The 13526-nt window shown below is 38.0% G+C and overlaps 1 protein-coding gene across 1 annotated transcript; it reads left to right on the top strand.

Annotated features, from left to right (window-relative positions):
* Positions 1-9497: 9497 nt before the first annotated feature.
* Positions 9498-10700, top strand: LOC113004963. Its single transcript, XM_026139717.1, has one exon. It carries the CDS (start codon positions 9498-9500, stop codon positions 10698-10700), a length of 1203 nt encoding a protein of 400 aa, XP_025995502.1.
* Positions 10701-13526: the final 2826 nt, after the last annotated feature.

Genomic DNA, 13526 nt, shown 5'->3' on the forward strand with positions numbered 1-13526 from the left:
GTGACTTAGTGGAGCAATCCGCTCGATTAAATACGAGTGAAGAGTTTATCGCATGGGAGCAGCAATGTGATGAATTTATTGAATTGCTGGAAGAGCGTAGTCGAGTTAAACGCTTGCGATTAACAATTGGTGAGAGACAATCCGCAATTGCTCATATCGCACGACTTGAAGGACTAAAAGACTCAGTGCGCCGACGATTCATGCATGTGGGTGCAGGATACAGTGCGGGACTCCGATGGCGTGAAATAGATACGGCTTTCGAAAGCCGTATACTGACCGGTGCGGTGATTAACACGGACCATATTGATCCACGTCAGTTTCTTGAAGATGCGTGGGAAATTGTGATTGAGCGAGTGGGAGATGCTATACGAGAACATAATAGTGTAAAAGTGAACACCGTGTTCAACGGTGAGTTTACGAACATTCGTGGTGAACATGATAATAAAAATGTCACTACTAAAAATTATGAACTTTATCGCACTTCAAATCTGCACGAGTGGTACGAGCAACGCGTCATCGAAGTCACGTTAGCAATGCTCGATGAGTTCCAAGAACGTGATAGCGGATGGAAATTGTTGCGAATCTTAAATTTGACGGTGAACATAAACAAGCATAATCCCATGCACGCGGGGTGTGACATCGCATTACCACATGAAATAATACTGAAGCGAGCAGTGATCAACGTGAAATCTAAAGACAATGCGTGTTTCGCGTGGTCAGTAGTGGCTGCTCTGCATCCAGTCGAACGTCATACGGACCGAACATCTTCTTATCCACATTACGCGACAGTACTTCACTTCAACGGCATAGAGTTTCCAGTGGCGCTAAAAGACATTGCAAAATTTGAACGTATGAACAGTGTCTCGATCAACGTGTACAGTGTTGAGAAGAATGAAAAGGATTCAAGAATTCTTCCGATTCGACTCACCGACAACAAAAAGGAGAAACACGTAAACCTATTATATATGCAAGATCCACAAGATAACAACGTCGGCCATTTTACATGGATTAAAAATCTGTCTCGTCTCGTGAGCTCACAACTGAGCAAAAAGCAGCACAAAAAATACATTTGCGATCGGTAAGTATAATCATAAGAAGAAGAAGAAGAAACGCATATTTTTTGTGTATAAAAATATTTTAAAAATATTTAAAAATTGTTTCTTTATTTTTATAGATATCTGCACTACTTCAGTTCCTGTGAAAAATTGGAGGCTCACACAGTGGACTGCAAAAAAATGAATGACTGCGCCATTCGACTGCCGAGCGAGGAGGACAAGTGGCTCGAATTCAGCCACCTGTGCAACAAGGAGCGCAAGCCATTTATTGTCTACGCAGATTTGGAGTGCGTTCTGCGCAAAATGGAACCAGCGAGGGAGGCGTCGTATCAGCATCACGAGGTATTCAGTGTAGCATACTATGTGAAATGCTCGTACGACGACGCGTTATCCGGATACTGTTCTCGTCGCGGTAATGATTGCGTTGCGTGGTTTATTAATAAATTAAAAGACTTGGCACATAATGTAAAAGCCAAAATATCCGCTAATGTGCCAATGGAAACACTGTCGAGACAACAGAACGAGGCGTACCGTAGTGCGATACGTTGTCATATTTGTGAGAAACCGTTCGCGCCGGATGACACGCGGGTGCGCGATCATTGCCATCTAACCGGTCGGTACCGTGGTCCTGCCCATTCAAACTGTAATCTAAATTATAAAAATTCATATTGCATTCCAATTGTGTTTCATAATTTATCAGGCTATGATTCACATTTCATTATTAAAGAAATTGCTGCCGCGTTTGAAGGCAGGATCGATTTGCTGCCAATAAATAAAGAAAAATACATCTCTTTCACTAAACACGTTGAAGATACCGCTGAAAAAAAAAACTTGAGTTCTCAAAAACATTGCATACAATTGCGGTTTATAGATTCATACAAATTTCTTGCTTCTAGTCTTAATAAATTAGCATCGTTTTTAAGTATTGATAAATTAAAAATTTCACGTTCGGAATTTTCCTCACTATCAAAAGAGGAATTTAAATTGTTAACACGCAAAGGTATTTTTCCCTATGAATATGTGGATCATGTAGACAAGCTGCAGGACACGCGTCTACCACCGCGCGAATCATTTTACAGTTCTCTGACTGGTGAAACGGTGTCGGAGAACGATTACACTCACGCCGTGAACGTTTGGCAGCAGTTCTCCATTCAAACGCTCGGAGATTACAGTGATTTATACTTGAAAACCGATGTACTGTTGTTGGCTGATATCTTTGAGAACTTTCGCGATAGTTGCATTACTAGTTACGGACTCGATCCCGCACATTATTACACATTGCCAGGTTATACGTGGGATGCAATGTTGAAATATACGCGAATAAAATTCGAGCTGCTGACGGAAATTGATATGATATTGTTTATTGAACGCGGAATACGCGGCGGTCTAAGTCAATGTTCCAATAGATATGCACAGGCCAATAACAAGTACATGTGTTCGTACGACCCATCGAAACCGTCGTCATATTTAATGTACTACGACGTTAATAATTTGTATGGTTGGGCAATGTGTCAACCATTGCCCTACGGCGAATTTCGATGGGTCAAAGACGCCGAGAACTTTGACGTGAGCGCGATCGCTCCAGATTCACCTACGGGTTATATTCTCGAGGTAGACTTGGAGTATCCGCAACATCTCCATGACGCTCATGCTGATCTACCGTTCTGTCCGATACGCGATAAGCCGCCCGGTAAGAAACAGGATAAGCTTCTCGCGACAGTATATGACAAAAAGCGTTACGTCATTCATTACCGCAACCTGCAACAATGCATGCGCCATGGTCTTCGTGTAGTAAAAATTCACCGCGTACTACAATTTGTGCAATCTCCATGGCTTCGCGATTACATTCAGCTTAATACAGATTTTAGAACTCGTGCAAACAACGATTTTGAGAAAAATTTGTATAAATTAATGAATAACGCGGTATTTGGTAAAACCATGGAGAACGTGCGTAACCACGTTAATGTGAAATTAGTAACTAAATGGGACGGACGGTACGGCGCAGAGGCAATGATTGCGAAACCGAATTTTCACAGCCGTAGCGTCTTTTCGGAGAATCTGGTTGCGATCGAACTGCGTAAACTTGAGGTGAAGTTCAACAAGCCAATTTACGTGGGTATGTGTATACTCGACGTATCCAAGACATGCTTGTATGAATTTCATCATGAATACATGGCGCCATTGTTTCGCGAGAAATGTAAAATTATGTATACTGATACAGATAGTTTAATATATAACATTGAATGTGATGACGTATACAAAATTATGAAGCGTGATATTAATAAATTTGACACAAGCGATTACGCGGTTGATAATGCATACGGTATTCCGCTCGCTAATAAAAAAGTGCCCGGACTAATGAAAGACGAAAATAATGGTCTGATTATGACTGAATTCGTAGGGCTTAGAGCAAAGATGTATGCCTTGCGTGTTGATGGTAAAAAAGACACGAAGAAAGTTAAAGGAATCAAGAGCAACGTTGTAGCTAAATCAATAACTTTCAATGATTATACGCGATGCTTGCATGATGAAATTGAAATGATGCGACAACAGTCATGCATAAGATCTAAATTACATGAAGTATATACCGTGCTTGAAACTAAGATTGCTCTAAGTCCATACGACGATAAGCGATATATTGTACCTGGTTCTACTAACACTCTGCCATGGGGGCATTACAAAATACCTCAATAAAACACTTAATTTGTATTATGTGTATATATTGCGAATATTATAAATAAAATACTTAATTTTTATAATATATGTATATATTGCGAATATTACAAATAAAACACTAATTTTGTAAATATTATGAATATTATAAATAAAACATTTTTTTAATAACATATGTTTTAGAAATAAGCAACTCATTTTTTTTTGTATTTTATATGTTTATATATTTTAATAAATGTAAGCACAAAATGCTTTATAATGTCATAATATATATATAATTTATTTACAACACACTATCCTTATGTATCCAAGAATTATGTGATTCATCGAATCCCAGCCATTTCACATAAACCTCATTTCCTCTTTTACGCAACACTTTTTCAACAAGATACACATCGGGATTAGCAACACGGTGCAACTCGTATTCATAGAATCCTCCGGCAACAGGTTTTCCACGGTAGTCTTCCAGGAGATATGTCACAGGATTTGTTTTCTGCATTTTTATGATTCTAAACACCTCCGTCGTCCAATTTGGTGTGTAACCTTTCTCAAAGGTTGTTTTGAATTTACTCACACGTACCGAATCACCCACTTTGAATCGCGCTGGTTTGGCAATCTTAGGGTGATTGTACACCGTGGTTAAAAGTTTTTCAGAATTTGTGGGAGTAACATCGATGGGTCGCATACCAATAGTTCGGTGCTTTCTCATATTGTACTCCGATAAGAGACGTGGCAACAAATCAATCCATTTATAGCTTCCATTGAGTGTAAACTGTTTCCACATGTTGTTCTTCAACGTACGGTTGAACCGTTCGACCACCGACGCCTTCATTACAGAGTATGTAGAATAGTGATTAATGTCATGTTTTTTCAAAAGTTCTTGCACGTTTACGTTGTAAAATTCTTTTCCCATGTCAGTTTGCAAATTTTTTGGACATCTTCCATGGCCTCGAATTATCTTTGCTATCGCTGCAGCCATCTCAGTTCCACTCTTAGTTTTCAACGGCACGGCCCATGCATACTTGCTCAGCACATCGATAACGGTGAGAATGTAGTGGTAACCTTTGTTAAATCGCATATAAGGACGCATCTCGACCACATCTGCCTGCCACAGATCATCGTATCCGTAAACTATGACATGTCTTCGCGGGAAATTTTTTCTTGCAGGGGCATGCAGTTCTTCCACCAGCCGCTGTTTCTCGGAACTTTTCTTCTTAGACATGTTTGATCACGATGTATGACACACGAATGATGCAGAGATATGATGTTTACTCTCTCTTCTATTTTGTCTTATCAGAAAAAAGCGTCATTATTTCAGGCTTATGTAGCGCAGTTTGTATGTTATTTTGGAACTCTATCATCCTCTTCTCGAATTCTTCCTGTCGATTTATCAAAATTTGTATGCTTTGTTGCACGTATCGTTTGTTTGCAGCATCATCATCGTCCACAGGTAGAGCTACACGTCGAATCTTACGCGACCTTGCGTCAAAGTCGGCTGCGACCACGCAAAGAGCATTGTCACGCACGTAATTTCTGAGTGATCCATTCCATTGGTAGTATGGCTCCACTCCACTTTTTCCGAGTGATATTCCAAACTTGTTTATTGGCATTTCAACGTTGACTAAATGATTTTGTATCGTGCGGTTTTAATTTATAATAAGGCCGACCTCGCAAAGTTCTTCGATTATTGACAGAATCTCATTATCATGAGCGTTGTTGCCAGCTCGACGAGAAGCGTTGAGCAATCGAAGGCGGTCCACTAGTTCGTTAGGATCGTCCCAATGAACGTAATCGATCTTGTTATCAGTCAACCTCATGGTGGATGATATCACACCTTTACCCTTTTTTGTATCCATAAGCGGAGCGATGATTTGCTTATATTTGTATCCCTTGTTACCCATGATGGGATTATCGGCGCTCCAACTACGTCTATGAGCATTCGTTTTTAACAGTATATTTTTATACGTTTGTTTGTCATCCTCGGTAATAATAGCTTTATCGGGAAGTCTCTTAAAAATCAACTCGTATAATCCTGGTGTACCATTGTACTTTACTTTACCTATGATTAATTTGTCATCTTTGTTGATGTCAAATCGTTTGTCTCCGAGCCTCATACCATCTTTCCCGAAAAATACACCGTACACATAATCAACCTCGTTTCGTTTGTCGTTAGCAAAGAGCAGGTCCAAGTACTTTCGTCCCAATGGTCCCAGCTGACTATACAACACATCACGCTCTTCTGGTAGTTGCAAAGCCTCTCTGACAGACGTTTCAAATGTAGATTTCATTTTGACATCTTCTTCTTCCTCCGGTATGAATGGTAGTAGTGGTGGGTTTTGCGGTTTTATCGGTGTAGATTCAAACGTTGGTTCAAAACTAAACGTTGATGAATCCAAGGTGTCCTTGTCGTCGCCATAGTCATCATCATTCAATTGTATCTTGCGTTGCTTTCTTGGTGGTGGTGTTAATTCAAACAATCTATCACTATTACCGCTAAACTCATGTTTTCTTTTAATGATTTTTTTCGCAACATTAGCTTCTTCCTTAACATCTTTCACAACATTGACTTCTTTCTTAATTTTTCTTTTTACAGCATCAATGACTTTTCTTTTAATCGGCCGAGAGTTCTCGGTGTCTTCAACAAAATTGACTTTGTTCTTAATTGGTTGAGATTTCTCAGTATTTTCAACAATCTGTTTTAGAGGTTCGACGATGGGTTTAAACTGTTTCTCCAACACTATATCTTCCTCTATTTTACCAGTTTTCAAAGCATGATATTTTTTACGAATCAAATCGCTCGTTTTTGCAATCTGCTTTGCTATTCTCTCACGATCCTCGATACTGTTGTTGTTGTTCATGTTGGAGGAGAAACGTTGCTTACTTAACGAATCGTCAACAACTAACCACGTTACGGTACCGCATAATCGTTAAATCCTTTTCTGTATCGCCCGTTGTTAAGCGCACTATCCTTGTCTATTACTAGGAATCCATACTTTTGTTGCCAACAAGTACTACACAATTCACAAAAATCTTCGTACGACATGTCGGTGTTTACATGATCGTTGTATACATGTTTGAGGTTGGTACCATCTTGTTTGAATAAGATTAACAAATTCGCATTGTCACGTATAAGATGTTTCGGTATCTTTGCATACGTCTGACAGAGATAGAAGCTGTCAACATCCATGTGACGACCCATTGCAAAGTACTCTTTTATAACATCTTGCTTGTCACATGCCACGTCATCAAAGATGAAAATGGAATTTGGAAGCGCCTCGTTCGGTGGAACGACGTCGTTGTTGTTGGAAAATGTAAAATAACCAATTTCATCTATCGGTGTCAATAAGTTCTCCAAGTATTGATATTTTGGTTGTTGCAGTGATTTTGAGTACACATACACGTTGTCGAAGCGCACACCATGTGGACTTTCCATTAAGCTTATCAACACGTTTGTCTTGCCACAGTTTGATGGACCACAGATGATGCCGCGTATAGAAATCGGTAACATGTTTCCATGCTTACGCATCTTTTTCTCAGACATTAACTGTATTTTATCATCAAAATTTATCACTTCAATCACCTGCAACTGTCGCACGAACCGCATATTTGTTCTCTCTCTTACACTCTCTCTATAACGATAAAAAGAAAATGAAAAACGATACCGAAAGTTGGCCTATTTATAGAAGCGCGTTGAGCGAAAGAGCTCAGTACACAAAATGTTTTGTGTTGGATAACTGCTACAGACTCAATTTAACGATTGATAAAAAAAATTGTGTTGAATGTCGAAGAAACGTAAGGGTTGTGGCTTATTGAACAGCGCGATAAATGCACTTCCTTTCGAATTGCATATCCCCAGATATCAGTTTTGCGGTCCGGGAACGCATTTAGAAAAGCGATTGACTAGAGGCGACCGAGGCATTAATCCGTTGGACGCGGCGTGTTGTGAGCACGACATAGCCTATTCGCAAAGCAAAGATCTCGCTAAACGACACGTGGTCGACGATATACTCGCAGCAAAGGCGCGAAAACGCATTACTGCGAAAGATTCGACTCTCGGGGAGAGAGCTGCTGCTGCAACCGTTTGGGCGGCTATGAAGGCTAAGACAAAACTCGGCATGGGTTTGAAAACAAAAATGAAGAAGAAAAAGAAGGCAACGATGAAAAAACGAATACTTCCTGTGGCAAAACGCGGTGGTTTCCTACCAATTCTACCGTTGTTGGGAGTCCTTGGTTCAGTTGCTGGTGGAGCAGCGGGAATCGCGAAAGTGGTCAACGATAATAAAGCGGCACAGCGTCAACTAGAAGAACTGAAACGCCATAATCGTGTCATAGAAGGTGGTGGAGTTTATCTTGCTCCATACAAGCACGGACGAGGAATCTCGAGAAAAAAAAAACGTCAAAAAAGAAGCATTAAAAATGCCAAAGGGCGCGACTACCAACGTACAACTGCAACAACTGGCAAACCGTATGCGCATTCCATATTTCAGAGGTGTTTTCATGCGTACCACTTTACCAACAGATAGAGTATATAAAAACGAGAGCGGTATCGTGAATTTAGACAATGCTGAGGGACCTGGCACTCATTGGGTGGCGTATGCAAAGAGAGGGAATCGCGTTATATATTTCGACAGTTTTGGTAACCTTCGTCCACCGAGAGAATTGGTGCGATATCTAAACGTGACACAAATCGAGTACAATCGCAAAGCTTATCAACGTTACAATCAAAACAATTGTGGACAACTTTGTCTACAATTTTTACAAACTATTGAAGATCAGTTTAAAAACTGACATTGCACTGCTTGAAACTCAGTACTGGCTCAGACATGTCACTAACATTTACACTGTCGGGCAAAAGTAGCGTCCTCGCGGTAAGCTACTTTCCAGCTGTAGATTTGAGCGACGATGATTACGAGCTCGGCTTGACAGACTTTGAAACCTATTACACGATACCTAATGTAAATTCATCAAATAATAAATTTTATTATGACAAAGACGATAAGGAAATTATCATTCCCGAAGGATCGTATGAACTGCGTGACATAAGCAAGTATCTGAAACGTGCAATTTTACAATCTCATCATCTTGATGTCGATGGTATTTCGATTGCAACGCCGCTTGTCCGCGGTGATATGGTGTTCGATGATGAGAAAGGAGAGTTCCCGATAATGATCCGTGCGAATAACAATACGATGAAGAGTGAGGTTAATTGCGCCTATCGAATAAATTTTACTAAACCTAATAACATTGGCTCGCTGCTAGGATTTTCATCGAGTCGTATACTAGAGCCTCAACAGTGGCACGAATCAGATGCATCAATAAATATTATCAACGTAAATATCATTCGTATAGAATGCAACGTAACCACGGGGGCATATAGCAACGATAAGTGTGTTCACACGATACACGAGTTTTCACCGAGGGTGCCACCAGGATATAAGATATCGGAAACGCCATCACAGATCATTTACCTTCCAGTCATTGCACGGAGCATTTCAGACTTAACGATTCGCATTGTGGATCAAGACGGTCGATTGCTCGATTTTCGCGGAGAAGAGATCACCGTTAGACTGCACGTACGGAGACAGAGACGATAACGTGACATGCTCGTGTTTAACGAGCGAGTAAAACAATCAAGAGACATTTATAACAAAGAGACGACAACGACGACGACGGTGACGACGCCAATCAAGAATATTCAATTGCCTGGCAAAAGGAAACTCACCGCATCAAACATACAATTTTTGAAATCGTTGGGATTCACTGTACAAAATGGTTGATATCTTAAACATTAAAGGTGAGCCGATCTTTGACGATCGCATCATCAAGATGGAGACTCACACGTACAATCCGTATGCCAACACGACATTTGGGAATAGCGATGAGATAAGGATACCAATACAGCAGCAAGATTTATATACGTTACCGTGTGAAAGTTTTCTCTACATCGAAGGAAGATTGACGACAAAGAATGCAAATGCCAATACGCCAGTACTTGGTTTTAATTGTGTGGGGTACATGTTTGATGAAATTCGATATGAACTCAACGGTGTAGAGATTGATCGCTCTAGAAACGTTGGAATGACTAGTATGATGAAAACTTATGTATCAATGTCGGAGTTAAACATAAGGAATCTATTACATGCTGGATTTCCATATGGAGATAGAATAGAAACATTTGATGGATACTTTAATTTTTGCGTACCGCTCAATGTGCTATTGGGATTTTGTGAAGATTACAAACGTGTGATAGTTAATGCTCGTCATGAATTAATTTTGATACGAGCGCGCAATGATAACAATTGTCTTGTGGGAGATCCAACGATGGAACCAAAACTTGAATTATTCAAAGTACAATGGCGTATGCCTCATGTTATGTTAAATGAAGTCAACAAACTATCCATGTTGCGAACCTTACAGAGCGGGCGATACCTGAGTATGAGTTTTCGTTCATGGGATCTATATGAGTATCCCCTATTGCCAAGTACGACGAAGCATTCCTGGGCAGTCAAGACTGCAACTCAGTTAGAAAAACCGCGGTATGTCATTTTTGCTCTGCAGACTAATAGAAAAAATATTATGAGAGCTGACAAGAGATACCTCGATACCAATAAAATAACCAATGTAAAACTTTACCTAAACTCTGAATTTTATCCTTACGATGATCTGAATCTAGACTTTGGTAAAGGTAAATACGCTCTCTTGTATGATATGTATGCACGTTTTCGTTCATCTTATTATCATGATAAATGTTTGGAACCAATGTTTGACGTATCAACATTTAGATCTTATGCTATGGCTGTCATTGACTGCTCGCGACAAAACGAGTCTATTAAGAGCGCTACCGTTGATGTGAGATTGGAATTTGAATTGAAAGAGAATGCACCGGCAAATACTAGCGCCTACTGTCTCATTGTACACGATCGTGTGATTGAATATTCCCCATTGACCAACGTAGTGCGCAAGATCATGTAAATACTGGCATATAAAAACCAAGATGTTTTGAAATAAGAAGCAGTCTTGAAAAATTACTCGTTATGATCGTGCCAACATTTGTAGACCTGCAAGGTTTTATTGTTAAAAGAAGATTTGTCGTGAAGGAAGTGGCGGTATTGAGACAGAAGAACGTTCTCTCACATTACATTTTTACAAATTCTATACCATGGGACGCATTGCTAAAATCCGAAAAGTCTTGCGTTTCCTGGTTGACTGCTTATCATCATGGATTGCAATGGCACGATGGAATGGTCCCGTATTGGATGGCGAAAGATCTGATTACGAGAGCTGTGTATGGAATGATAAAGAATGACATCGATAGTGACGACAACGATGACGACGATGAAGATCTTGTATATGTTAAGGGGCATGAAAAACGAGAGTGGTTGAAGGATATGCTGGATGCTGATGCGAGAGATAATGTAATCATCAAGACCATGGATGCTGATTATGAAGACATGGAATCTTTGAATAAATTAGATAATACTAACACTATACAATGTGGAAAACATGTTAAGAATTGCGCATTACAAAATGTATTTAAAATGTATAATTGGTGGTCACAACGCCAAAAGAAAAATTGCATGGTTTGAAAAAATAAAAATATAAAATACATAAATATATATATATTTTTTATTTCTTTCCCTTTCCCTATAGTTAAGAATCAATAGTGGTATAATAATAGTTCAATAGAAATACACACATAGAACAACGCGGTTCAATAGACGTTCGATTATGGAACAATGTGGTTCAATTGATGTTCGATTATGGAACAACGTGGTTCAATTGATGTTCGATTATGGAACAACATGGTTTGATAGACGTTCGATTATGGAACAACGTGGTTCAATAGACGTTCGATCAAGGAAAAACGTAGTTCAATTGATGTTCGATTATGGAACAACGTGGTTCGATTATATGTCTATTACTTCCATAAAAGATAAAGCGTTAGTCATACCATATTTAAGCGAGAACAACATGTGCGGGAGAAAGACAAAACCATGTATAATAGTCGTAACGTGTGCGAGCGAGAGCGCACAGGAGGGAAGAAGACAGAGAGAAAGAGAGAGAGAGCGATACGTTTATTCCCAAATTTTTGATATTTGCTAAACTAATTTTTTAATAAATTAATATAAAATTTATATTAAATTGATATTAAGTTAATATTAACCTAATATAAACATAATAAAAATTCATATTAATTTATTAAAAATTAGTTTAGCAAATAACAATTTGGAAAAAAATTACTTTAATTAATAGTTTAATATAAAATTAATATAAATTTAATTAATAATCTAATATAAAAATTATTTTAATTAATAGTTTGATATAAAATTAATATAAATTTAATTAATAATCTAATATAAAATTATTTTAATTAATAGTTTGATATAAAATTAATATAAATTTAATTAATAATCTAATATAAAATTATTTTAATTAATAGTTTGATATAAAATTAATATAAATTTAATTAATAATCTAATATAAAATTATTTTAATTAATTTAATTAATAGGGGGGGGGGGGCACCATCACTCTCCCCACTCTCCTCCATGTCACGTGACTTCCCCCACCCAAATTGGGTTAGAATCGGCCCTTCACATCTACTCGCTAAGTTTCAAGAAATCAGGCTAGCGCTTGGACCAGTCTCGGGATTTTCCGTGACCGTTTTCTCTTTTACTCTAACAGATATACAGATATTCTTATTTGCACATGTCGACCCGACAATGAAACGCCTCGCTTGGCGACAACATAAAATGTGTCTATAATATAAAGAATAAGCCATATCTATCCAGACGAAAGTTTGAAGAAGATATACCAATCGAGACAAAACCGCGAATTTATCGAAAAGTATACGTATATAATTTAATATATGTGTTTCAAAATTTACTTGAATTCATAAAAAAAATAATAGAAAATATTTTAAAAATAATTTTAATCGATGTTTTTAATAAAGATAAATGAAAATTTACACATTATTAGAAATATAAAAATTCCTATTATAACATTGGTATAAATGATTGGTAAAATAATTTTAATTTTAAATGTAACATACATAGTTCTATAATAGAAATCGTTACCATAGATTTATTGTAAATATTATTAGATATTTTCGTCGTTGTTGCCTTTCCTAAGCACTGAAAGCATATTATCTGCGATAAACAAAATCATCAGATTACACAGATATTAATACCGCTTTGAAGTGAAAAAGCTATAATTTTCTTTAAAACCATAGAAATATTATTTAAAACTATGATCCAGCTAAGACTGGATGGCCATCGCTAGATTAAGTTTTTCTAATTAAGGGGATGCTAAAGTCGTCCTTTTTTACCAACAAAACGTTAATTTTTGGGCAAGCCGTTCTTCTAATTGCATTTACAGATTTAAAAATTTTTTTCCACAATTAAAGTATAAACAGTAATGTATAATGGACGCTATATACATTACTGTCTATACTTTAATTGTGGAAAAGGATTTTAAAATCTGTAAATGCAATTAGAAGAACGACTTGCCCGAAAATTAACGTTTGGTCGGTAAAAAAGGACAACTTTAGCATCACCTTAAGTTTCCCAATATTTTTTAAATATAGGCTCGATAGGTTACACCGCCAGAGAGATCGTTCTGGAAGGAATCATCAATGCCATGTTGGAACTAGTAGGATTTTTCGACGAAAGCGCCGGTACGTTCAGGAAGTGGAAACAACAAATCCGGCAAGTGTGTGCAGCCTACGACCTCGATAATAACCGTACCAAGTTACTTATCAGCAACAAATTAAAGGACAAGGTAAAAAATTGATTCCAAG

Source organism: Solenopsis invicta, chromosome 8, assembly GCF_016802725.1.
Source record: "Solenopsis invicta isolate M01_SB chromosome 8, UNIL_Sinv_3.0, whole genome shotgun sequence".
Taxonomy (NCBI): domain Eukaryota; kingdom Metazoa; phylum Arthropoda; class Insecta; order Hymenoptera; family Formicidae; genus Solenopsis; species Solenopsis invicta.